Consider the following 27,478-nt stretch of genomic DNA (forward strand, 5'->3'; position numbering starts at 1 on the left):
GGTAGTGATCTTTTCCTGGAGGAACTTTCCATGAATGTCTCTATTGTTTATATTATGTGCTACATAAGAGTGCATACACGTTCACAACATCATATTTCACACAATTTTATTTATAAAATTGTAATTATCTAACAAATTGCATATAAAATGATTTACTTCAAGTAAATACAGAATACTGCACGACTATTAAAACTATTGTATTGTCAATCATAAGTGTATTAAAACATTCCTAAAAAAATGCCTCTATTAAAAAACAAAAACTCAAGAACACAAGTAGCATGACCAAGACCATTTTCAATAGCTTAAAATGAATTACCAGGAAGTTGCATTAACTTCCTAAGTAGACTCCAGTTACATCCATTGAGATCAGCATGTGATACAATACCACAGTCTAATGCTAAAGATGACAAGTAATACATTATGCACCTGATCTATGCTTTTTTCCTAACTGAAGGGAACCAGTCTGAAATCAGAAAACTAAAGCTCAAGTCAAACTCTACTGGGCATGCAGTTCTGTTATAGCAATACTTTCAATCGGTAAGTGTAGTTGGCTTTTACAATCAATTTTACAACTGATAAAAAAGGAACACAAGAGAATACATTCGTATAAAAAGGAATGATACACGAAGGGTAAATATTGACACCTTGCTGTACACCTTCAGATGAACAAGAGAGAAAGATTCAGATGGAACTAATCTGGAATATATGTATCAGAAATGGATCTGAGTCACAAACCCACATCACAATCCTCCCAGAGCTCTAGGTCCATCTCTACTATGTACACAGCATGAACATGAACACACATACAGATGGAGCTTTTTATTAACACACTTATATTGCCAAAACACAAAAGACAGCTAGCAGTGCTGCCTTGTGCACGCTAGTAGTACTTCTTTGTATACTGCATGTTAAGGGAGACAGATGTTTTATTTCTTTTTCTCAAGGGCAAAATTTGGTAGCGAATGGATCAGGGTAGTAATATTTCATTTGTTTTGGACAGTTTCATCATTTGTTTTGGGTATCTGGAAAAGATTCAGAGAAAAAACAAAAATGGGAGGAACTGGAACATTCAGCAGTGCTTGACGCCTTTTGAGGTCTAATCTCCTTCCCAGCAATTTGCAGAACTGCTATTTCAATGCACCCAAAAGACATACACAGCAAGAAGGGAAACAGAATCAAAAATTCAGACAATAGTTTCTCTCATAACCAACCGTATTAACCAAGACCAATTTTAACAAGGGCATCTCTAAAGTAGTAAAAACACAGATTGACGTCCAGGACAGTTCTTATAGCACCATGTTTAGATCTGCCACAAGTGATGGCAACCTCCCATAACTTGTAGGAGGTGCTGCCACCAACTCTCCACTTTACAGTCGAATGCTGTTCTAATGCCAAGCAGCAAAGGTGAAAGCAAAGGGAGGCCCTGCCACTAACCAGGGCCCGAAGGGCTGGCCAGGGCTTCACCTTCCTCAGGGGCAGCCACCCCACTCACTGGGCAGACACTGAGCGCGGGCAGCTGAGGCGCTCCTGCTGCTCCATCAGGGTGAGGGACAGCCCAGACAAACACTCGGGACTCTCCTGATAGACACCTTTCCTCTCCATTATAAACACTTTCAGGGTGAAAAGCAGTGATGTGCAAGAATCATTTAATCTGCATGCTACTATTTACATTTCAAACACTATTTACACACCAGAACTACAATGAGCATCTCTCTCAAAGGGGAGAGAAGAAGGCTTTCGGGACAGAGTACACTTGAGCAAGCACCCCGACGGCTTCAAACTCTAAGGGGCACAATCAAAATTATGCATTTTAAGCAAAGAGATCCTACTGCTACCAAAATAGACACAAAGATGAATCAAACATTTGTCCATTAGGCTACTAATAAAAAAAAAAAAAAAACCCAAACCCAAACAACAGAAAGGCCTGTGAATACAAAGGGTATTTAGAAAGCAGAGGAGCAAGGACTGTGATGCCCTCTGGCAGGGCTCAATGGGATATATGGAAATAGCTTTAAAGCCAGTGCTGCTGCTGAGCTACCAGAGTCCTCATTAGCAATGCCACTACTCCACAGGAATCACCCAGCAAACAGAGCTGTTTCCCACTCCATAAACCTAACAACAAATCTCTGAAAAACTACTGCACATTAAAGATAATTAGATTGATCTCTGAACTCATATGTACCCCACCACCACACCAGGCAGGCTAGAAATTGCCATGGAGTCCTAGTGCCTACCACATCTTATTGCTTTAGACACTGAGCTCACATAGCCAGCAGTTGTGCTTTAGTTGCAGTTCACGTGAACTTTTCAAAGTTTCCTGGAAAAAAGTTTGCTTGTATTTGGCAGGCTCTGACAATAGTACATTGATTTCCAAGGCCTCCCACAAGCTTTCCAAACTGGACACCTAAGCTGCTGAGTAGCTGTTGATGGGACATTTCTAGGACATCTTACCTCGTCTGTAGACAAAAACATGTGGGATTTAAATGTGTTACAGACAGCTAATCTTAAACATTCAGTGCATCAAACAATGTAAAAATGAGTAAATGAGTATCTCTTGGGAATGAGGGAGCAAGAAGGATCAACATCCACAGCAAAAGACAAGCTCTAGAAAAGTAACTTATCTAGTGGTTTTTGTAAGAACAGTCAGTCATTCTGGGATTCAGCAGAAGTGTTGCACATTTGTGTGTAGACGTGCAAGTTGTGAGAACAAGAATTGCTCGGCTTGGAGCATTTACCCTCCTATCAGTCTGATACTGCCAACTGCACAGCCAGCAGACTGGAACTCGGAGAACAGCATGACAAGACAGAAGGCCAATACAGTACAACTGCAGAGATTCAAGTAGAAAAATGAAGTTATCTTCAGAAACTCAAAGCAGCAACAGCAGTATTCAAGATCAGTGGCAACAAGGAATGTTTCTGTAATTAGGCTTTTTGTTTTCCCTCCAAACCAAAGCCCAGGATCACAATCAAGGCTCTTTGGTGGAGGGATTATTTCCTCAACCCCACTTCCCTGATTCCTCCCTACACCATTTTGTCTCAGTGCAGCAACACTGGTGCTGATGATCTGTCTGTCCTATCAGGCAAAATGGTATGTCCCTCTGGGGGAAAACAACCAGTAACTCCTCAAGTCGAGGAGTGGCTAAGAAAAACATAACGCTGTGCTGAGGTGGAACCAACTTTATTAAGGACAATGAATTATAATTGCTTTGAAAGGCTTTAAAAAATATTCTGAGTCAGGGCTGGCCTTTAACAGCAGATACCAAGGGATATGGAGGCTGCCTGATTCAGAGCCAGTCAGTGGGAGTTAACCAGAAGAGGATGAGGTAATACTCAAAGATGGGAGGACAATGGGTCTGTCTGAGGCATCTGTGAAGCACCAGCGTGCCCATCACTAGCCTTCAAGGGGGAGAAAAACCACAGCCAACTAAAGCACATAAAGGCAAAATGTGCAAGGGTATGTATATTCATTTGTTTAAGTGTCACAGGACCAAAAAGGGCCTTATCAAGTCACCAGATCAGCCTTCTATCTATCCCCCAGAACAGGGAAGCTCTGAAAGCAATGTGTTCCTCTCTTCCACTCCATATACCTCCTGGTTTAGGAAACTCAACTCAGAAAGATGTTACATTCTTACAAGGAGGTGCTACACACCCTTTGCCGCTGTCTGACCAAAGCACGACCACAGCTTTCAGGACTGGTATGGAGATACTGAGAAGGGTCATAAAACACACTAAATTTATACAAAGTGCAATAAACTATCCAAAGCCATGGTCAGATCTTAAAGTTCACTATTATTAGTGAAGAAGAACAAATCAAAAGCACTAAGCTGGATGGAGCCTGATTTAAGTCTTCTCCACTATTTGTGCTTTTCCCCACATTCTGCTTTCTTGTGTCCAATTCAAAAGGGTCTGTCTTAGCTGATCCTAATAAATGCTTCTATTTTAAGACTTTTATTCTGTTGCTTCAAGAAAGCTCTTTGTTGCCTTTAGAGCAAGAAAAGGAGACGCATCTCCATAGCATGGATTTTTTTCACTGGAGGTAAGCATTTACTCTGACAAAAACTGTTCTCTCCAACTTCCAAGAGAATGGGAAATGATCTTTCCATAATCACATGCATTTATCAATAAATAAGTTTGAATTAGACTGTATAAAAACATATGCACATATTTAAAGCACTGGAGTGTCACAGATTCTTATTCCACAGCTCATGCAAGTAAAAAGAATTAAAGAAAAGAAAAAGAAAAAAAGAAAGACCAGAGCCCCAACTAGGAACAGACCAGAGAAACAAGCTTTGCATGAGTATGTCAAAGCATTAGTATCAGTGGGATCCCTAAATACATTAGGTTACACTAAATTTCAGAGAAAGAAAAGATTTTGCCGTATCAGATACATAAGTTTTGATTTCTTTTAAGTTAATATATAATTCATTCTTTGAATATTATTCTTCACTTGGACCCAATATCCACACTGCTTTCATACATTTATACAGTTATATCCCATCCTTGCCTTAAGAGACTGATATCCAAAGGTATGGCAGCAACCCTTGTTCGTCAAATATAAAACTCCTTTCCCTTCATACAAGAGTGGAGAAGGAAGAAAGATCTTGACAAAATTAAGCAATTCTCCCTTCTGCTGATTCCAACCTCAAAGTACTACAGGGAGATAGTTGGAAGCTTGCATAAAAATAATTTCCCTTGTTTTAAAAACAATTTCTTTTACTGTACAATAGATGCATAGAAAGTTGCTTCCTGCTTCATGGGTTTAGGCCTGTAGCTATGTTTAGCTGTGAAAACAAGAAGATTGTTCCTTTACAGAGTGGTGAGGAGATAGACCATCTCAGGAATATTTGGCAGCTATCAAAGAGCTCATGACATGAAGAATAAACAGCATATCCACAGACTACAACAATGCAACTCTGTCTCACTGAATACACCAATTTAAAAAAGTGTCCACTTGTTACTCAAAATCAAGAATACAGTAGAGATTCACGGCTCAACAGCTTTCAAAGTGTTGGTTTAAAAGAAAAAAAAAATTGTCAGTGAGCAGCAGATTTTCAATAGCCCACTCTTCTCTCCCCCACCCCAAAGAAACACAAGTTCACTGCAATATCAGGAACTTAAACTTGAGACTACTTGGGAGAGAAGGCTTCCCTGTCACCCATGTCCATACAGCTTGGTGTCGGAGTGACACACTGGAGGTTTCAGAGGGTTTCGGTTGTCCAGTGTCTTGTTGTGGTTAATTCAGCAGTTTTACCAGCTGGCTCTGACAGCCTCAATGTCGCTAACCAAATTCTGGGCTAAGCATATCCCAAATATCTGGAAGAGACAACAGTTTATTCACTTGGAGCATTAGGCAACTTTTCACACAGGCAAACTCCTTAAGTTATACAGAACTTAGATAAGAAAGAAACAACTGAGGTAGAAATTAAATTAACAGTAAGTGTTGGAAGAAGAAAGAATATTGCAGAACTCCTGCAACCCCAATATTTTTATGGTGGCACCGGTTTCTAGTTAATTAACAGTTCTAGTCTTCTTTCAAAGCAACCCTAAAGGCTCTCTACTGCTCATTTAAGCACCACTGGAAACAGTAGGTCTGTACAGACTTGAAGGTCTCTACATAACGCTTATCTAACAGTGTTAGTTTCAACCTGCTGAGAGTTGAAAAGAAAAAAAAATGCATCCCTATAGATAAAAATTAAATATTCCTTAACACAAAGCAAGCCTCATACGTTTAGTTCCCACTGCTAAAATCCACAAACAGGCAACTGGCACTGCATTTCCCATTCTCATATACAGTTTCCCCTCTCATATATTCACTTTATCTATTATTCCTCCGTGCAACTCATTCCAGGGAACATGATGTTTACCTGCAGTAATGCTATCCCAATGAATATACCGGCAACTATGGTAAGGTTGTCCTGCAACCATTTCTCAAACTGAGGGACACAGCCTTTAGTGTAGATAACAATCTGCTGATCAACTTCCTGCCAAGGAGAAGAGGGAAGAAAACAGAGATAATTACATTCAACTACACCATCAGCAGAACAATCTCCTCTTGCAATAGGGATTCAGATCCTTAACATACCACATTAAGAAGGAAAAAAAAAAAAGCTTACTGGTTTTTGCCTTGCATCGTAGCCACACTGAGTATTAATAACATCTTCCTAGAGGAGAGAGAGAGAGAGAGAGAGAAAGAGAAAGAGAGAGAAGAGAGGCAATCAGTAAAATGTCTCCCAAACACCTTCTCCCAATTCCCTGGAGTTAGTCCTGTATGTAATAAGACAAATCACCCAAACATTGGTTAGCATATTGCTTTAATAAAAAACCTTCCTCCTTCACTCAGCACTATTAATTATTTGCAGCAAACAAGAGCATACAGTAAAAAAAAAACTTATCTCTCAAGTCAGCAAGCTGGGAAAACCAGCCCTCCACCTGGGTGAACTCCATGCTCCAGATACAAGCATTTAGTAAAGTAAAAGGACTAGGGAACATCTATGGTAAGTGAAAGAACCTTCTGCTGAAAAGGTTCTGTCTGTACTAAAAAATATGCCAAGAGTATTTTTGTCATTTTCAGGGTTCAAGAATATGCAGAATGAAGAGGTGACATGGGGCAGTTCTGTTGCAAAAGCTGCAAGTTCTTTCTGAAAATGTCTCTAGAAATATGTACAGTTCCTTACCAAAATCCTGAAAGAAAAAGTAACAGATGGAGTAATGTGTTCTTACTGCCTGTTCTTTCTTATAGGAGCTTGATACCAATGGGAAAGGAGGGGTTTTTCCTACTCCCTTTCCTTTAGTACTCCCAAAGCTCAGGTAATAAAATAGGCTCTGGCAGACTTTCCCTAGTGAACAAGTGCTTTCCATTGGCAGCTGAAGCTGTATTTTTATTTTGTATAAACTTACTTCATGGTAATAAAATGAAACATGAAACTTTTGGCATCAGCCACAATGGCAGCAAAATATTAAGTTACTGACTTACCATATAATGACAGTGAGTAGAAGGAGGAGTACTCAAAGTGAGAAAATCAGCCAATCTTAGCTAGGTGTACCAACCACCACAATTTAATCAAATTGTGGGAAGTAAGAAAGACAAGCAGTGTCTTTGGATCAATTTTAAAAAGCAGCCATATGGAAAAAAGTATCTCCTATCAGCATGGAAAGCTCCTCTGTTTCCTCACTTTGCAGGATGTCCAACAGGTCGCATTCCGTCAGCTGCCAAAACTGGATTCCTTTAATGGACCTTCAAAATTCAAGCAACTTGTATCTCCTAAGGAGATGAATGCTTCTCTTCTGGGACCTACATGCCACAGACTACAAGGATGCAAAAGCACCTAAGATTCCGACAGAGGGATTTTATGTTTCCTTCCTTGTACTAAATGCCTACTTGCTTCATGATTAATGTCTTCTGCCTTTAACCTTGGAATTTGTTAACCAAAAAATCAAAAATGCAATGGAAATAAGTACGTTTTCTAGACTTGCCTGTGCAAGCATTTGGAACACTTCAACCTCCTTAACAACATCAAAATGAACTATGGAAGTCAAAATTTGTTTCAAGAAACTTATTTTAGCCTGCCTTAAACTTACCATTTTCTGATTCAAGCTAGACTAAAAACAGTAAGTCATCCATGTAACTGTCTGCATCAGTCCAACACTGAAACCTAATTCTAAAAGGGACAAATTTGCTTTCCCAAAGAATAAACCTGTGTTTATCACTGCAACTGAACCAATCACAGCTTGGTTACAATTATTTTACCTGTATGCATAACTTCTAATGTTTTCTGGTTTTAAAGGCCATTAAGTTGTTTCCTTACAGTGAATGAGTTTTGTCTTTAAATTTCTGGTTGCTGCATTACACCCTAATCAACTGCATAGCCATTTACACAACTGAAAGAGAGAACTTTAGGATGGATTATGTATTTATAGGATTACCTTGTACTGCTGTCACTGGTTTGGTTTTATAACAACTATATTTTTAAAACTGGGTTGTGATGACCTCTGTGTGGGTGGGTGGGCAGATAGGCAAACAGCAGAGGGAATCCTAAGCATAAGGTAATGTTTGAGCCTAACCTACATTTTGTTTTAATATCCCATTAGAATATTTTCAGCTATGTATGTGAGAAAAATTCAAACTACTGTGAAGTCACGTTCACTGCAGAGGAACCAGAACCATCTTGCGCAAGTGGCAGTGCCTTATCAGGAGAGGGGGAGAGCAGCAGCAACTGGATGCTTGGAGCAGCAAATGCACTGCATTATTAGCAAGGCAGGAAGCACCTGAGGTGCCTTTTGGCGACTTATCTAACTTCAGTCTGTGCTAGACTAATACATTCAAGGAACTGTAAGTCATTCCAGGTGAAGACAAAGCCACAGCTGAATTGCTAGATAACAAAAGCACTCAAAGCCAGATTATTTCAAGCTATATAAAGTCAAATTTATCCAGTGCTAGGCATGTAACAATTTCCATGCACACACCCATCCCTGCTCCAAGCCCTTCCCTGTTAGTGAACTGATTCCCTACACTTTACTCTTCTTTATCATATCTATATTAGCAATGCATGGCTCCAACATGCATTGATGTTCCAGAACTATAAATATTTTAAAAGACAAGAAAATTTACCTAAAAGCTGCTCCTACAAACAATTTTTGACCTTTCAAGTCTGATTTTAGGTGACTGTAGGACAGGTAATAATTTTAAAGGTTAAAAAAGAGTATGTAAAGATACCGATACCCAACTGAAGATTCTAATGCAAGCAAGTCAGTTCCACAGGGCACAGACTGTCATTCATTACCATACCCGGCACAAACTGGGTCAAACTGGCTTCAGCCATGATCCTGCATTAAATAATGAATAATACCGCCTTTAAAGTGTCTGATCATAAAGGTTCCTGTTCTGATGAATTGCAATTGAAAGCTCACATCCTTCAACTCATTAAGTGCTTCTCCTTTTTATACTTGCTAAAATTAATATGTATGCTCAGCCAAGCTCATGGTTCTCTCCTTCTAATAAAAGCCACAAACAATGAAGACTTAAGTTATGAGTTTTGCTGACCACAGAAAAGTTAGTGATTAAGCTGAGCTGCAAAAGCAAAAAAAAAAAATATATATACAGGTTGGTGAGAAGTTAATAATTAAGCTAAATTTCCAGAAATAAAAAAGGAAAATCTTGATCTTGAAGCCTTATTTACGACTGGAACAACACACCCATCCTACCCTCTAGACAGTCACTTACAGCAGGGTCTTTAGTACAGCAAGAGAATGGCACACCACAGCGCTCTCGGCTCGCGTTGGAATCTGTACAATTGAAGTAAATATTAAGGTTCCAGTCATCGGCTCCAAAAGCCCCACAGCACTGCCACTAGAACAAAAAAAAAGAAGAGCTTAAATTTCAGAATGAAAATCTCAGCATTACTAACATGCATCGCTGCTGCCAGTTTCCCTCTAGCTTTCAAAACAAAATCTGAGACTCCCACTGCTTTTATTGAAACTGTCTTTTTTTGTTTGGTTGGGGATTTTTGTAATTTTTTTTAAATACCATTCCAAATGGGTAAGTTGTTCCAAAGTTATCATGTGATTAAAGTTACGTTCATACCCAGCTATGCTGCTCTCTGGAGAGACACCCATGGGTGAGCTGGTAAGCCTACACAATACCACAGAGTTGCACAGGCCTACAAGCTCAGGCCCAAGGGACAGTAGAGCCAAGAGTACAATATTCTGTCCAGTCTAATGAGCCCTGGATTTTCAAAATAACAAGCTCCAAGGGCTACACTGGCATAGCTATTCCTTTTGCCAGTTTGGGGGAACTTTGCCTGGCTGTACAGCAGACACGTTGTTCCCTGAGCATCCCACATTGAACAGTGAAGACCTTTAGTGAATCCTTCAAAATTGTAAATCTGCTAAAGGCAGGCTGAGTCTGGAAAAACATGTTGAACACACGGGGAATTGATGTGTTTTGCTGAACCTACAAAGAATGGATTGCAGACCAGTGAAACACTGATGGCTTACAGCATTTAAGGAGCTAGACCAATGAACTCATCTATGTCAACTTAAAAAACCCAACATTTTTAAAAGCATTGGAATAGCCATTCTCTCCTTCTAGATGTAGCAGCTCTCTTCACAATACCTGACATGTTGTCTTTATGCACTATCTCTACTAGTTGAAGAAGTAACTCATTCTCACAACTCGTGCTGCCCCTGGCTGAGTGCTAATCCAGTTAGGAGAGAAAGCCTTAGGAAGTCACTGCAAATTTGGACTGTAGCCTTTGGCTGCATACAAGTGGACCACTACTTTCAGTTTGTAGTGACCTCTGACCTCCTTGCAAAAGATTCAAAACAGTGCAAGTATCGACATCCTCTTACTTACCATTTTTCCCCCAGGCACAGAGAAACAAATCAAGCATTGAGACTATTTTAATTGCAGAATGTAAAAAATTGGTAAACATTAATTCAACCAACAGTCAGTCATATTAGCCACACAGTGCCAGATTCAAAGAGGACTTCATCAACACTGGCCAGAACTGAGTACTGGGGAGGGAAGGTACTGGCAGATCTTGTGTGCAAAAGTCAGTCCAAGACTTCTTTACACACACTGATAAATTACAGAGCTTAACCTGCACAAACAGGTGCACCACTGGTTTCACCCTTCCCTCCCAAGTGCAGATGTGGCATCACTTAGAGGTGTCTTACAAGAACTCTACAAGTGGCCCATTTCATTAGGCTTATTCCATTAAGTCTAATTCAGAAGAAATAAAATTGTAGTTTCACTTGGACCAACTAAATACCTCTGCCACTCTGCAGTGTGGTGTAGCACTTCTAATGTTGCGAAAACTACACCAACATTCATCTTAGGACCAAATGAAGCTTAGAAAATGAGTAATTTCTTAAACAGATGAGATAACTTCTACAATAAAGTATTTAAACTTTGACACATTATCTCTAAGTCTTCAAGAAAAACCACCCCAACTCTCCATCTTGTTTTATGCAGTCATACATCAATAAAGCCATTTTACATAAGTGCTGTATGTTTGCAGTTCTGTAAAAACAAATATAAATATATTCAAAGGCATTATATGCTAGAATATTTCTGTTGCTCCTTGAAGAAACAGAACAGATGGAAAGTAAAAAATAAGAGCAGGTATTTCTTAAAAGTAAGCTTTACAAAAAAATAAACAGTCCAACTTACATATTCCTGTGTGAAGTCTATGAGGTTTTGTAAATCAATGTCATCTCTGTATGCTCTGATGTTGTTGTTTATAAAGAAATACAGCTGGTCCTTTATCCAGTCTTTGAAAACAAATGCTAGAACACCAGCAGTGAGCTCCAAGAAGAAAATAATTCCAAGAAATACAGAGAACTATGAAGAAAAAAAAGGCTAAAATTATTTTCCTTTATGACCAAAACTCTTCCAAAGCTCACAGTTATATCCAGGGATAAGGCTTTATCTGTTTCAGTGCAAGTTCAAGCCATTTTGGCACATAGGAAATTTTAAATTAAAAACACACCATTTTTATTGGAGGTGTAGCACAGAAATCTTAATTCTATTCTAACAAACAACAAAATGGCCAAACCTTGGACATTTCACTGAGATTTTCAAAGACAGCCAAGAGAATTCACTGTAAATTTCAAGACACAGCTAGTCATCACCACATGTAGGGCCCTTGAAAACCGGTCTTAAATTTCAACATAGGCACTTACATTTCAGAAGGCATAAACAACCAATGTAAAATGTGCCAGTAAAATGCTTTCTACATGACTTTGCTTTAGATCATCTCACTGGCAAAGCTTTGCCTAAGCAGACAAAGAAGAAATTGGTAACAGCAGAAATTAATTAATGACTATGTCGGAGTGGAATGCCTATGAAATTACTCACATCCACGTTAAAACTAAATGAGACTGCTATGATTAATTCAAATGCAATGGATGCCAAAGGCATTACTAATGATCTGCCACTTTCCCTAAGCATTTCCACTGAGTTACACTGTTTTAAACCACACAGGGGTCCTAATATACTGGAAGTCCATCCCATTTGCAACTGTGCCTTTGAGTTTCATTTTAATATGCTCTCTGTGTGTGTTCAGATACATTTTTAATTTCTCCTGCAGCTGCTGTATGGAAAGCTATTTCTAGTACAGCAGATGGGTTCATTTTAGGCAAGCTAAGAGAAGCAAGGAAGAAGAAAAAATTGTTACAAGCTGCTTTATAAATGCCTCGAGAACTGTGACTCTCAACTGCCTCCTCCCCTTATACAACATGTCTGTGGGAGCCAAGTGTGTCACTTGGAGGTAGTTATTTCACTGGTTGCTTTTTCATGTATATATTAACACTTAATGGTTATGAAGACACAACTGTGTCCACAGACAGTGCCCACCTCTGGAAATGGGAATGGTGGAGCAAAGAATCTTCTTTGCTATAAATCTTCAATTTATCTAAAAGTGACCATGAGACTGCTCTCTTCATTTTCAAAAGTCACAGGAGGAAGTCTTTAAAAATACAGAACCCAGCTACTTAGTTGAAGAAGCTCTGCATACTGAGGTACATTTGTATACTAGCAACTCCTTCCCTAACCAACAATCCAGCCCAGAGTTCAAGAAAACTTCCATTTTCTTTCTGCATCCTGGACACATTCTCCTCCCCTTCACTTTCCCAGGCCCCATCACTGAAAGCAATGAAGCCTCTTCCAATTAGCTGAATGGCAGGGACTGAGGGTATCAGACAGACTGCGGATATTGTAACAGTCCTATCTCCTCTGTACCATGAGGGGCCCTTGCACAGCACAAGTCACATGGGTCACATTCACTGCTGCATCTACATCCCTCATATTTCATAGGCATCTTCTTATGGACTCCAAGTTCAACACAGATTCTCACAAGAAATTTCTCTCTTTTTGTGACAGGGAAGCAAAATGTTAGGCTATAGCCACATGAAAAGCAGTACTTCCATGTTATGATACTTACCATCAATAGATTTGAGCTTTAAGAATACACAACCAGTGAGTACCACAGACTGAAGAGCTGTAATGTGTTAAAAGCTAAGTGCTTTCCTGGTACTGTGACACCTTCCTCACCAAAATACATTTTAAAAGCTTAACACAGTTAAAGAGAACAGACAACATGGCACGCTACATAAATGAGGAATGTCACAGTTGCAAAAGCTACTTACAAATTTGAGAAGAAAAGTGTTTTCTCGTAAAGCTCCAATGCATCCTGCAAATCCCAAAATGAACATAACTCCTCCTACCACTAGGAAGAGCCAAACAGGATCAAAGCCTCCCAGATCAGTGATGGAGGAGATATTGGACAGCACTCCCTGAGAAAGAGACAATGCCAAGGGATAAAAAGTATGTTCAGGTTTCTGTTGTACAAATTCTGCCTGCATTTTTCTTCTTAAAAAGGAAGAAGACTACAGCAAAATAAATGTTCTGCAGTACAGCAAGAAAACACAATTAAGAAAATCTTTGTATCCCAAAAGAGATCAAAAGTGCAATATTGCTGAATCAACATGTGAGTGAGTAACAAAATTGTAAAAAAAAAAAAGTAAACAAATTCTTGAAGAATTCTCTGTGAGAAAAACACAGGGCATTTTCTGCTTATGTAGCTATTAAGAAGCAGTGTGCCAGAAACTCAGAACAGATATTTGAACAAAACTTATCTCACTCTTATTACCCTGAGACACATTTTATATACATATACATCATCTATGTAAACACACAGTTACATGTTCTATGGAAAAAATGTTAAAAGCAACAAAACCACCTTGAATTTAGCATTTATTCTCAGTATTTACAGCAATAGTCAGAAATTAGAAGTGAGCTCCTAGTTTGCAGTATCTTGCAACAAAAGTTTTTCAACAAATTTTGCCAAACTACATAATCTGGCCAATTCAACTTCAGGTACCTACAGTACTAAAACCTCATTCTAGAAATGAAGTATGGCTACTGATTAATTAGTTAACAAGAAGAATTTGAAAATATGGAAGTCTCTTAGTAGGATGAAAGACAATTTAAGAACTTGTCTTGGGACATGGTTTACACTAACTTAGAATAGACCTATCATATGTTATACCACATATGCTGTGTTTTAGATATGACAGTCAGCACAGTCTGCTTGTAATGCCATTTCTGCCTTGGAAGCAAAGCCTGGGTTGCGACACCAGTAATCCTGAGGAACTATTTTAATTTTTTGAACACATTTGAGGCAGAGTTTGGCTGATGTTGAACAGATGGGTCATATCAAGAAGCAAGTACAAAGTTTACCCAATTCCAGTGTGTTTGCATAGAAACAATTACAGTTTCCTAAGGCTTTTCAGCAGAAAAAAAAAAGCTGAAGTTTCGCTATTTCTTCATTCCCCTCCCCAGTGCTGTAGGTCAATGCAAAGCACACTGCTGTGTTTCCTCAAAGAACCATGAACTCAGGCAGAGTGCTTTGGACTACTGCTTCCTCTAACTCCTGCACTATGCTGTGGCTTGAGAAGCAGCAACAGAGATCTCTACATCTTCAGCTTCTCATTTGCAAAACTCCACAGCTCATAGTTTTTCTTATTCCTGTTCATACCCCTTTGTTTCTTTGAAATAGTCCCGAAACAGCAAGAGGATGTTACCATAACCTCATTTCCAGAATTTAAAGTAAGTTTATGATGACTGTTCATAACCGTGGCTTTAGACCTGTGATTATATATGTATATACACACACACATACTCATTTTGGATCATGCAAAACATATCAATTGTCACATAACCAATATCTCTAACACATTACTTCATGTAGTCTGCAACCACTTCATAGAGTTTCCTAAGCAAAACTTGAGCAAGCAGTAAATATAGACAGTACTCAAAGCTTTTAATTCTGCAGAAAAGGACAGAGAAAATAAAATATACATGTGAATTTCACCAATGCACACATCAAGGAGCCTTAGAAAAGAAAACCCAAAGAAAAATCTGACTACAACCCAATTCTAAAATACAAACAATAATCCAACAGCATGAATAGCATTCGCTAAGTATATTATTTTCCCTCCTACTAGAGAAGGTTATTGCCTGAGAGGGATGGAAAAAAAAATTACATTCATCACTTTCCTCCTACATCACATACAGTACTAGCCTTACTGACATTCATTAAAAAAGCAAAAAGAGATGTAAGGAACAAAGTAACACAACTTGGAGCCAGCTATCAAAGCGGAGCAGTTGGCCTGTCCCTTCTTCTGGTACCATCTCAGTAAAGACATGATACACACCAAGATGAAATGAACACCTACCTATCATTAACACTTACATCAACTGGTGCAAAAGTTTTTCCACTACTTTTGTTTCATTACATTTGTTACAGAAAAGAAATCCAAGCCACTTTTCTGGCTAAGAATAACAAGCAATATAAACACAATAATCTAACAACACAAAACCTTTGAAAAAATCAAGGCCTTGGCCTTACACAAAAAGATGAAGATTTAAGTCTCTCTTCATAAGACACTGTGTCTTTCCTTAAAAACAAAGCAAACAAAATCAAATAAATGAACAAAAAAACTCAAAGCAAATTACTACACTAAATCAACTTTCCATATGAGAGTAGTAAAATTCAAACAAAAAGAAATCCAAGAAAACTCAGCTCGCAATTGTGGACAATACTGTTAGAGAAGACAGTCATAATACAAAAGTGCTGGTAAGAAACATACCACTTTGTATTTTGTTACAGTCACATTAAATTCAATGGCCACAAAATTTATTGAGCCAGTTTTATACTGTTTTTCCACTCCTGCCCTTTTTCCCTTTACTTGATTTTCTAGAACTGCCAGGCTCTTAGCAGCCTGCAATGCCACATGTTGGCTGGTCATTCCTCAGGGTAGCTGTCTTCCAACAAAAACTGCATAGATCAACACAGGCTTTATCTGCCATTGTTTGCTGTCCTTGGAAAGCACCTTTATGTGCATCTGTTGCTAGTCCACATATGGCATTCATAAGCCTAACTTGGATAAATCCCAAATAACACTTCCTGACAATGCAAATCACGTACTGCTTAATTTTTGTTTTACTCCATATGCTCTCTGCATATAAACCTCAAGTTATCAGTATTCTGTAGAGACATCTTAGGATACACAATCTTCAGAGAGGTTTTGTCAATAGAACAATAGCTAGCAGTGGGAATGAGAAACACAGACAATGCTCTGTGATTACAGCTCAAGATACGCAGAAGTAGTCTAATAGAAGATTACTGCTTCCTCCTTAGAATACAGTTTTCCAGCCTTGTACTCTGGACACTTACAAATAAGCTCTCTGAAGATGCAGCAGTGCAATACCCTGAAGAAATGCATATTTTGCTTCAAGCAGCAGGGCAACAACTGGGGAATATCGCATTTTATATTGTTAAGAAGATCTAAATGTATAGTCCTCTAGGCACACACTCTTCCTATTCACCACAAGTTTCTATAATGCCTACTACACCTACTACCACAATATCAAATTTTTTTTGGCTGCAACAGCTACTCCTGGGAAAAGTTTGACACAGATGTACAAACATCTGGTAGTAACCAATTCTGTCTTCAACCCATCTTTAGCCAAAAGCAGAAGGAAACATTTCCAGAGGTGCTTGAGCAGAAGATCAGTAATCTCATATTCTAACAGTGCACCCTCCACAATGTGCTCTGAATCCTCAGGCTGAGCAGTCAGTCATGGAATATATGGTGACTGTCCACTTCTCTCATGCATCAATGCAAGACAAAACTAAGACTAAACAAACCACCTGTAAATACTTTAAAGCTTTCTACAAATGCAAGGTATTTTTCCTCAGCAACATTGCTGCAGTTGCCCACTACAACCATGACTGTTAAATTTTGCAAGTACTCTGATACTTCAACATCTAAAAGGAGGAGCAATTTTTTTCCTCAAGATATATTCTCGTTTTGAAGTATGGTTATTTTTGAGGTACACGCACATCACTTCCTTGGTAGTTTAGGCATGTGTGTAATCTGTATTGGCACAAAATGCTTTGTTTGTACAAAGCTACATACTCAAGTAATTTACTTCTCACTATGGTGTCAACCCAGGGCTCTGCTGTAGTCCCACAAGGGAGAGCCAGCAGGACATGTTCCCTGGGTGATCTCCAGTTCATCTGTTTGCTCTGTTCCTCCACCCTCCATAGCCTGTTGTACATTACAGTCCATGAGTTGCTATTTAATATTTTAATCCAACGCAAGCCACAATTTATTTGGTGTAGTGAAAAAACAAAAGCATCATCCATAAGTGAACTAAAATAAGCAACAGTAAAGTTGTGAAAGAAGTTCCTTTATTTATGAAATGTACTTCATTAGGATACAATGAAGTATCATTAGGATACAATGATGCATGGATGGAACAGGAAAGACTGATCCCTCATTTCTACCCTATCCCAAATTCAGGAGAGTCAAATGAAATAGTTAGGACCTGGCTCTTTTCTTCAGCAGAAGGGTGCATTCCACCCACCAAGAAATGTGAGACAATCAAGCAAGGCAGAACAAAAACTCCCACAGAACTGGAGTATTCACCTCCTGGTATGTGAGCACGGGTAGGAAAAAAAGCCTGAGAGATGCCTGATAGGTCCTCTGTTGTCATGTTTTCCTCATGGCCAGAGCCCTCCACACTACAAGCATTTATCTCATTTATAGCTCAAGGGAGAACAAGGCAAAGGGAAAATGCTGGTCTTGAGCACAGGAGCCCGTGAATGCCCCTCCTGATGTTATAGCTGCACAATAGCTTGCCTTTATCCCATCAATAAAGAATAAGGAAGTAACAGTTACATACAAAAGCAATAAGGGTGCACACCTCACCCCTTCTCCATCTTGTACTCTTTAAGATCATGAGAACAGTTTTTACTACTTTCCAGAGACAGAGCCCTGACTCCAGCTCCTGCCTTTGGTGCGCATCTACATTAATATTTCAGGTCAGATCCAGCAGTCCTTTTGAAGTGATCACACACAAGTTGTGCTTCAGCTCACACCTGGAACAATCTCAGAGCACACAGACTGGATTACTTATAAATGAGGATGTGGCCCTGGAACACAGCTCATGCTCTAAACACTAGCAAGCATTCAGTCCACAAGATCACACTAGAACTAGGTAGAAAAGAACTCAAACCTTTCAAAACCTGCAGTGTGCAAGCTGGATCTTCAGCACCACTTCCTCTCCTGTTGGTCCCCCATTGCCTGCATTTAGCAGTAACAGTCCTCACAGGCTGAGCCCAAAGCCAGACACATCTTGGCTGCAGCAGTGACCCAGTGTTGTCACACCTACACAATCTGATGCATTCCTGGGTTCCTAAGGGAGTCAGTCATAAGTGCACTAACCAACCAGTGATACTTCCAGATCATCTGCTGCTGTAACAGGCACAGTTGCAAACTGCAGGACAAGGAAGAATGGCTCCAACCGAAAGCACTCCAGGCAGCAGTAATTTTGAAAAGCTGATCCAGTAATGAAAATTCAAGGCATAATGAGTCAGAGACAACTTAAGAGAATCATCAGCCTAAGAGGTGATATGAGTGTATATGGAATTTGGCCCACAGGAAGCATGTAAAAGAAGGGAACTCAACATTACAGGAGGATGGGAGAAATCCACTATTTCTTATTTTCCATTTCCTCCAAGATGGAAAAAAAAAACCAAAAAAAAAAAGAACAACCTTCTCTGCTGCAATATCTCATTACTAGGAGGACAAAACAAAAACAAAACAAACAACAAACAAAAAAGCACCCCACACCATACATCCAAGAAATGCAGAAGATCAGAAAAAGATACATCAATACCAGATCTTCTGAAACATCCATTTTTGCAAACAGAGGTTTAGCCTTTTCACAGACTTCTCTGCAGGACTTAGTATCACTGGCAGAAAGTAACATCTGGGGTTTGATGGTAAATAAAAGTATTTTCAAATGCATGATTTTAAAACAGAAAAATGCCTCTCTGCTTTGTTAGTCATAAACTCCATGCAGTGCCTCCATGCTGCGCATCTGAATGAACAAAGGGAACAGAACAATACTCATTGAAACATGCCAAATTAATTCTACTCCAGAATTTTGTCTCTGCAAGCAAGAAACTAGGTGGGGGATGTTTACAAATCTTATTTCTTTGATTTTTGTTGGTTTTGCATTTCCCACAGCAAACAGTAATAGCAGCAGAACTTTATTTTTCCAAGTGTCTAACAGAGGAGAAGAACTAGTCTAGCTTTCTTGTGCTGACAGAGTTCAAAAGGTGAACAACTAGCATAAATACATACAAGATACAGATTTTTAGACTTTTCAGGATTAATGACTATAAAGTGTTGGAACACTAGTAAATCATTTAAGAGCCTGTTTAGATTATGCATCTTTAAGTACTGAAATTTAAATGAAGTGTAATAGTGGATCCCCTCCTCTCTTCTCCAGTCCTATAAAATCCACACAGAACCCTGTCTTAGGGGCAAGATATAGGCTTTGGGTATCCTTCAACCTATAAGGTACATAGGATATGTGCAATTTCCTTGTTGGCAATAATTTTTGGAAGAACTGTGTAATAGAAATTTATGCACAACAATTATGGAGTGATTAGTGCATCACTCCTTCCTGATGTCAGCCACCCACTGGGACAATAAGAGAAGTGAGAATTTTTTCTTGAAAACAACTTTAGTTTTCACTTCAGGGCAAGGAGAGACAAGTTGGATCTAACAAATTGTGATTGTTTCCATACACAGAGTTTAGCTTGTCCAAGAACACCAAAGCTGACCTAAATCACCTGAGACAAGTAAAAGTCTATCTTAAAACTTCAGATCCAGATTTAGAGCTCCTGCTCAATAAGAATACGATGCTGGCACCCAGAGGTACCATAGTGGTACTCCAAACTGCACACAACTCGACTTCTGAGCTGAAGCAACTTATTGTTATGCTGATTTAACTGGAAAAGCTAAGAAGCCAAACTCATGCACACTGTCCACTTCTTCCATTTCTCCCTCTTCATGTCAGTCAACTTCATACACAAACTAAATTTAATCAACAAAATTTGAAAGATTTCTTCCCTACTTTAGTATTTCTTACTTTTTCTACCTCCTACTTAAGAGTTTACCCCAAAACCACAGTGCTTTCCTTCTAAAAAGTCCCTCTCCATGGACAATCTTAGAAGGTCTCAGAAGACCTAACAGCAATTCATCGCTTAGGCTCACTACTCTTGAGCATAAATCTCCTGCAGGTAGCCAGGAAGCTTATTTTCCCAAGCACCTATTGGTATCACACCACAAACAGCCTTAAGACTGCAATATCTAATACATACAACCAAGGAGGGAAATCGACATTTTGTACAAGTCTGGTTTATTTTTAAAGAGTCAACAGAAGACATGACTTGAAGTGGTTAAGAAAAACAATGAAATATAAACATTTTCCCCTGCTGCTGAGCAAAAGTGCTGTAGGTTGCTGAGGTTTTACATAGACTCTTTTTATGCTAACAATGTTTATGCCACTGTTGCAGGGAGAAGGGTGGAAATCGGCTGCTATGGATGAACTATTTAATGGTGCAAGCCCAAGCCTGGCATGCCTGAAAACACTGCGAGACTGTGACCTATACAGTGCCACCATGTATAGATAGCTTTATTCATCCCCAGAGTTTACTGCCCCCACCCCACCCCCAGCTCTCTTTCAGGTTCATGGCTCAGAATGCTAATTGCCCAGCTTTTGTCTAGGGCTGGCTCACTGGCTGTCAAGCCAATTCTATTGCCTACTTGACAAATGAGCTCTTTTGCCTCCCTGCAAAAGCCATAAGGAAGGCCACAAGACTAGATATTGTGCTTTTCTTTTTCACAAGAAAGTTTAAAGGGAAGAATTCAAGCCAACTTAGCAAAAAAAGAGAAACTAGGCACCAAGTCCACAAATCTGTCCCAAATTTGTTTTAACCAGCAGCCAATAGGACTCCCGTAAACTCTGGATTATTTTTTTACATCCTACAGTTTTAATGTGACCTGGAACACTATCTTTTTACCTTGAAAAGATTCTGTGAAGCAAAAAAAGTACATACAAAGTATATACAAGTTGATGGCTGGGCTATAAAATTACACAGCTCGAACATAAAGCCACACAATTCAAAATAGAAGTTAATCAAAATCCTCCCCACCACTAAATGAAGTTTACAGTACTAGACCTGCAAAACCTCCTTACAAATTTACACATTACACAACAGCAGTGTCAAGTTCAAGTTTGATAAAGTCAAGTTCATTGGAACAGCAGCAAGTCTTCACAGAATAGCTGAAGTCATCTGGCCACCTAGCTCTGGCTGCATAGAACCATGTCCTGATTGCTTTGGAAAAAATCTCTAAAGAGATTCAAATCCTGTCCAGGCAAACTGTGCCAGCACCCAATCATCCTCACATTATAAAAAAAAAAGGGTGCTCCCTGATGTTCAGGGGAAACACCACCTGTGTTTCACTTTGTGCCCATTGCCTTTGTCACTGAGCACCACTGAAAACAGCCTGGCTCCATTCTCTTTGTGTTCTTCCTTCAGGTGTTTCCATACATTAAGATTCCTCGAGCCTACTCTTCCCTGGACTGAACAGTCTTAGCTCTCTCAGCCTTCCCTGCAGGAGAGACGCTCCAGTACCTTAATCATCTACTCAGCCCTTTGCTGAATTCTATAGTATGTCAGCATCCATCTTGGACTGGAGAGCCTAGAACTGGCCTAGCTGTGGCCTCGGCCTCACCAGTGCTGAATAGAGGGGAAGAATTCCCTCCCTCAACTTGTTGGCAACATTCCTAGTACAGCCTAAGCCACACTCGCCTTCTTTGTCACAAGGACACAGTGCTGGCTCACAATTTGACTTTGTGTACCCCCGGTCCTTCTCTAACAAGCTGCTTTGTTGTTGTACAGTGTACCATTAAAACAGCCCATAATGCCTAAGGGATATCCATCCTAGCCTTAGGCAAGCAACAGCCTAGCTAGAGAAGTGCTGCTTTTCAGTTATGTTACAGATCTCTCAAGCCCCAGGCTTCACCGCCTTGGCTTGCATCTTCAACTCCTCACCAGCAGTATGAAAACTGTCTGGGATCTAACTGATCTGCCCCCCACTAAATAACAGAGGGCCCATGAATACCTGGAATTTGAGCTTGCTGACAGCAGCTTTTGGCCACTGCCTGTCCTCTGAAGAGCTGAGTGCAATAAAAGACTCAAATTGGTTTGACACAAATTTTTTCATAGTTTTACCAAACTCAAATTTGTCTGTGCTCAAGAGCTCTACAGTTCAGCTATACCTATACAGCATTTTGATTGTTAGAACCATGAACTGAAACACTCCATACTAAGCACTTCAGAATAAAACAGTTAAAGAAGCTGCGGAAACATGATCATTTTTCAAGAAAAAACCCATGTTTCAAACCAACAAACACTATTTTATTTTACTTGTTAATTTAGAAAAAAAAAAATGTTAAAAAGCCTGAGTTGATGCATATTAAACTGTGGTGGCTTTACTTGCTTGTCTTAAAACAACATGGTATTTTCTCCCACTTTCAGAATCTGATTTAAAATGGTTTAAGATGACTTGATAACAGATATCCAAATCTCACATAAAAACAAGAGCTTTGACTTCTGGCTATTAGCAATTGTGAATTGAATGTATTTTCCCTAGGAAAGGGTGCATACTTTCCCACACAGAAAATATGTAAACCCTAACAAACCAGAACACCTTCTAGCTCTTAAGATGGGCATAGTTTAGACTTCAAACACTATAGTTGTTTTCCCTTTACCTGCTCATTCACTCTAAAGAGGAATCATTTGTGTTACCTACTGTAATGATACAAAAATGTTCAAATCTCTTCTGTAAAGCCACTCTCTGGAACTTAGACATAGGTACAAGCTCTGAGAGTATGTTGAGTATTTTACATCTTTGCTGAATAAAAAAAGTCACAGCACCTCCTATCTGAGATATCCAACATCAGCATCATATGGCATGTAAATATACATACACACCCATATAGGTGTACACAGTGGGCAGTAATTAATATCCCATTACTGTTTGTGATGATCTCCTTCCAAAGCACACACATAGAGCAATTAGAATATAAGTTAACAACTCAAAATTTGTCCTGAATTTTGTAGAGGCAGAACTCCAGAGCTTCCAAACCTGTTATTTGTTCTGTTGCAAGCACCAGTTATTTTGCCTTAAATGAAGATCAATTATAACTTACCCAGTGTTTTCCATTAAAAGAAGAAAAACTTATTAGGTAACTGAATAACACAGCATTGTTAACAGTTTTATTATTTTTAAACTTTTAAACAAAGAAGAAAAGGCTTTCATTTCAAATGAAGGCCTTTCATTTCAGCTGTTGTCTTTTAGCAAACCAAACTCTTCATCCAGTAACCCAAGACATTTGTAAATCATGCCTTGACATTTTAACTTCTTCCCAACTTCTGCAGCAAGCAAACTGAAAATTAGGCTCTGGTTCAGAAATTTTTCTCCTTCCCTGCCCACTCACCTCCCGCACACAAGTACTTCCCGTTTCAAAGCTGATTTTAGAGTCTTGCAACAAAGGGTGTTCTAGTGGCCAGTTTCATTTGCACAAGAAAAAACAACAGTTATTCTGCCTCAGGTTTGCATTGGTTTTCAGGGCTCATCTTGATTTTCAGTTTTTTGGGTTTGTTTTTTTAAGAGGAACAGCAATTAACGTGCTGCTTTAAGGTAAAGCCTAGTTGGGTATTTTTCAGGAAGCTGCCTTCTAAGACATGTAGGCTCCCATTCCATTCCTGGGGACACACTGCCCATACTGCTCCAGCAGAGTGTTGTCTGAGCTGCAGTCAGTGTGCAAGGATTGAAATGATTAGTTTATGGGCAAGTGTCAGCCACCATTTCTTGCCAAGGTATTCTTGGGAAAGATTGCAACCATGTTCCTGTAAGCAACCCAAGCTAAGGTTTTTATCTGACAGAGAGGCTCGATTTTGATCCTGAAGTGTAACAGTCAGAGGCCCTGCAAGGCCTCCATGGCAGTCACTAGCCTAAGATAAGAAATGCAGAGTCATGATGAGTGGAACAGAGCTACCCCTCTTCCACACATCAGACCCCTGTTATCTCTCCGTAAGGCTATAGGTCGTATGCTCCTCGACCTCAGCCATAGGACAAATCCTGATCCCTCAACAGCCTATATAAACCCATACCATTGCCCAGTTCAGACGGAAGAGCTGTCACTGGAGCCCTTTGCAGAAGCTGCCAATAAAGACATCTCCGCAGAACTCTACACAGCCTTCACCTCTCTCCTTCCCTGCGTCTGCTGAGGCACTTTGCGAGCACAGAGCTGAAATCACGAAGAGCTGAAATCACTAAGAGCTGAAATCACTCCAGAAGTGCTCACAAGGTAGCCAGTGGCTCGGAGTAGCCGAGGGGCCCAGGCAGGCTGCGCCTCATCAGCACAGCGCTATCAGGGACACCTACGGCGGCTGCTGCCCCGGGGGCCAGACGGACCCCCAGGGAACACCAAGCCACAATACTGAAGAAACAGTGTCTGAACACAAAATATTACTGTTTCAACATTTCATCAGAAAGAGATAAAGAGGAAAAAGAAAGTTTGGTGCTATGTTCAACTTACCTTTTCATTCCATGCCCACAATCCAATCCCAAGAAATGCTATGCCAAGGAACTAAAGGAAGATGAAAAAAAAGAGCAGGAATTAGAAATTTGTGGTGGCTTTTGTCTGTTGTTTTTTTAAATATATATATTGACTCATCCTCTGTTGGATAACAATTTTATCAGGACTGAGGGGCGCTCAGTGAGAGTTTTACAATATGTATCTTGCTTATTTTACAATTCAAGTACTTTCAGTTGAAGAATTTAAAACTTGCACAACTCAGGGACATCCCACATAGGAACAGTAGGTGCAATAGGTGTCACTTTATCAGTACTGAGCAAGCAATGTTCTTTTTGGGTTTGTAAGACTCAAAGCAAACTACACAGTCAAACAAAACTTTTGTTTACTATTTTACTATTGCATCACCACTGCCTGCACAAAGCAATTACCCTCTCAGCACTCTCACAGTGAGAAAGTGATTTTAAAAAAATTCTAAATACATATTTATTATCAGTTTTGGCAATGCTGTCCATATAAAATAACCCACAATTTCTGAGGGAAAAAAATAATAATACTGGTCTGAAAGACTAAGAATTTTTAAAAGTCCTGCAGCTAATATTTGATAACTTTTCTGATACTGATTGTTTCATAAGGGAAGTTCAATTTCCTTTCTCATCCAAAGGATTCAACAGCACCATACTCAAGAGATAGTCTTTCCTCCATGATGAAAAAGGGAACACCATCTTTGATTTTGTTACATCTGTGTTGTCCATTCCACTGAATAATTTAAAACGCACCATTTCCCTCCAAATCTAAAGGGATTCCATACAAAAGCTACACTAATGATCAGTGAAACAAGCAAAACAGGCAGAATAAGCACTCCATTTCCCAACATCATTAGTGTCTATTTGGCACAATACAGTATCAATCAAGTAAAATGTTTAAAAAACATTTAGTAGATGTCTGAGCACATCTCTACATGTCCATCTGTCCAACTTGCATATCTTATTTTACAAGTGCCAACTAAAAAGAAAACTATTTTCACTGTAGTTTGAGGGCATGCAATAGAATGTTGCTCAAACATAAAAATTATTTTCTTTGTCATTTCTCCACACTGCAGTGTACAGACTTATTTTGGCACATAAATACCCTTTCTCTTAAGATCTGTGTAAACAGTGAAGAATCCTAATGATTTCTCTTTTGCAACCAGAACAAAAGTGTTTTTCTGTTGAAAAGTGGGAGGAGGCAGGAATATAAACTTTAAAACCTTTCCCAGAAGTGATTTCAACAGTTTCAAACAAAGACTCCTTCCTTAAATGCACTTTTATTGAAGGGGCAATTTTAGCTCTGTATGACAAGGATATCTGTAACTCATTATCAAGCGGAATACACTCACTACAATGCCCTGAAGTTCCCAAACACCCTTTGCATTTCTGTAACTTTCTCCTCCAAGTGTGCTGTGCCAGCTACCCAAAGGACCATGCATACTGGGAATGAAACTTTTCTTTTTTGACTTGAAGAGTCATGACTGTAAATTTGAACAATACTAGAAGTCAGCATTCTTCAAAGGAAACTGTTGCAGGCTTGGCTGCATTTTAACAAAAGATAAATGGAATTTTTTCTTAGATGGAAAGCAGGACTGCTAGTCAAGAAAGTCTTATTTCAATAGCCTTAATTATTTATAAAGTACAAGATGTGGATTTGAGAAAGTCAGCCTTTTCTAATACACCACAAAAAAGCTAAAAAAAGGTCATCTTACCTGTATCAAAACTGCTTTTTTTATGGTTATAAAGCTTGCCAAAAGATTGTGTGTAATCTTCCTGACTGCAGTGATTATTTGAAACTTGAGATAAAGCTGTTCAAGTGTCCAAATCTCTCTCAGTCAAATGCAGTTTTTTTCTTTGCAGTAACAGGCTCCTTTCCTTCTTTCTTACACAGCCAAATGCACCACAGCTGAAGGAAGGGGGCGGGGGTAGTTCTATATTATAAAAATCCGTAAGTTACATTTGGAAGTGGCAAATTGTTATTTGTAAAGGGGCACAAAACATTATGTTTTGTGAACAGGTTAATATGGTTTTGAACAGAACAAGCATGGAAAACTAGAATGGAAGTATTTGATCAGTGCATATGAATGTAATTTTACAGTCATACGTATCAGCTGCAGGTCTGACCCAGCTTCACTGACTTTATATAAATTTAACCCAGTCAGGTGTCCTGATCCTTCACCAGAACTTGAGACTTAAGCATAAGATTACCTCATGAGATGCAAAAGGTGACTTAGAGTAACCTACACAGGTCTCAAGCCAGGCTGAGCTCATCCCTGTTTACAGACTGGGCAATCAGATCATACTGTGCTAAACTGAAGCACCTAAAAAACAAGATGCTCTAGCTTCTGTCAAGAAAAAAACAGAAAACTCAGTTCTCAGAGTTTTTAAAAGGATAAGAGAATTACATGCTGCTCTGTCCTCTCCATATCCTAACTCAGAAATGGTTTTTTGAGCAGATGAAGAACAATGAGCAAGATCCATTAGGAGAAAAAATATTCAGAATGGAATCATAAACTCTATCACAGGATGCTGTGGAAATCAAAAGCTTAATGGCATTCAGAAAAAAAAAATAGGTAATTAACAGATAGTCCATAGCTATTGAAATGTGATTCTGATGCAGCTTCTGGCTCAAAGTTTTTACACTGACACTCACTGGGAGATTGAAATCAGGAAAAGATTGCTCGCATGCATGTATTGTTGGTTAAATGCCTCTTGCCTTGGAGAAACTACTTGCTCTACTTGAGGCAAAATACAGAGGTAGGCAGACCACTCACCTAAGCCCCTGCAGTCACGCCCTAGGAAAGGCCCACCTTGGCATACACACAGCCTGCTATGGGGAGAAAGCACATAGGAATGCTCTCTGTAACCCACACTGGCAGAAAACAGATGTTCATGAGAAGCCTTACACCTCTCACCAGGA

At 39.3% G+C, this 27,478-nt stretch overlaps 1 protein-coding gene across 6 annotated transcripts in view; it reads right to left on the reverse strand.

Moving 5' to 3' along the window:
- The window catches only part of TSPAN5 (tetraspanin 5), an 86,029-nt gene that overhangs the window by 3,026 nt on the left and 55,525 nt on the right, over positions 1-27,478 (reverse strand). For 2 of the 6 annotated variants that reach the window (XM_053940629.1, XM_053940630.1), the window contains exons 2-7: positions 24,533-24,583; positions 13,147-13,293; positions 11,171-11,341; positions 9,221-9,346; positions 6,114-6,161; positions 5,865-5,981 (exon numbers count right to left, since the gene is read on the reverse strand). In XM_053940629.1, coding sequence (XP_053796604.1) covers positions 5,865-5,981; positions 6,114-6,161; positions 9,221-9,346; positions 11,171-11,341; positions 13,147-13,293; positions 24,533-24,583 — 660 coding nt within the window. Of the gene's footprint in view, positions 1-89; positions 5,314-5,864; positions 5,982-6,113; positions 6,162-9,220; positions 9,347-11,170; positions 11,342-13,146; positions 13,294-24,532; positions 24,584-27,478 lie in introns of those variants that run through there. The other 4 variants (XR_008430504.1, XM_053940628.1, XM_053940631.1 and 1 more) reach the window with 4 other exon arrangements.

Source organism: Vidua chalybeata, chromosome 4 (genome assembly GCF_026979565.1).
Source record: "Vidua chalybeata isolate OUT-0048 chromosome 4, bVidCha1 merged haplotype, whole genome shotgun sequence".
In the NCBI taxonomy this organism is placed as follows: Eukaryota; Metazoa; Chordata; class Aves; order Passeriformes; family Viduidae; genus Vidua; species Vidua chalybeata.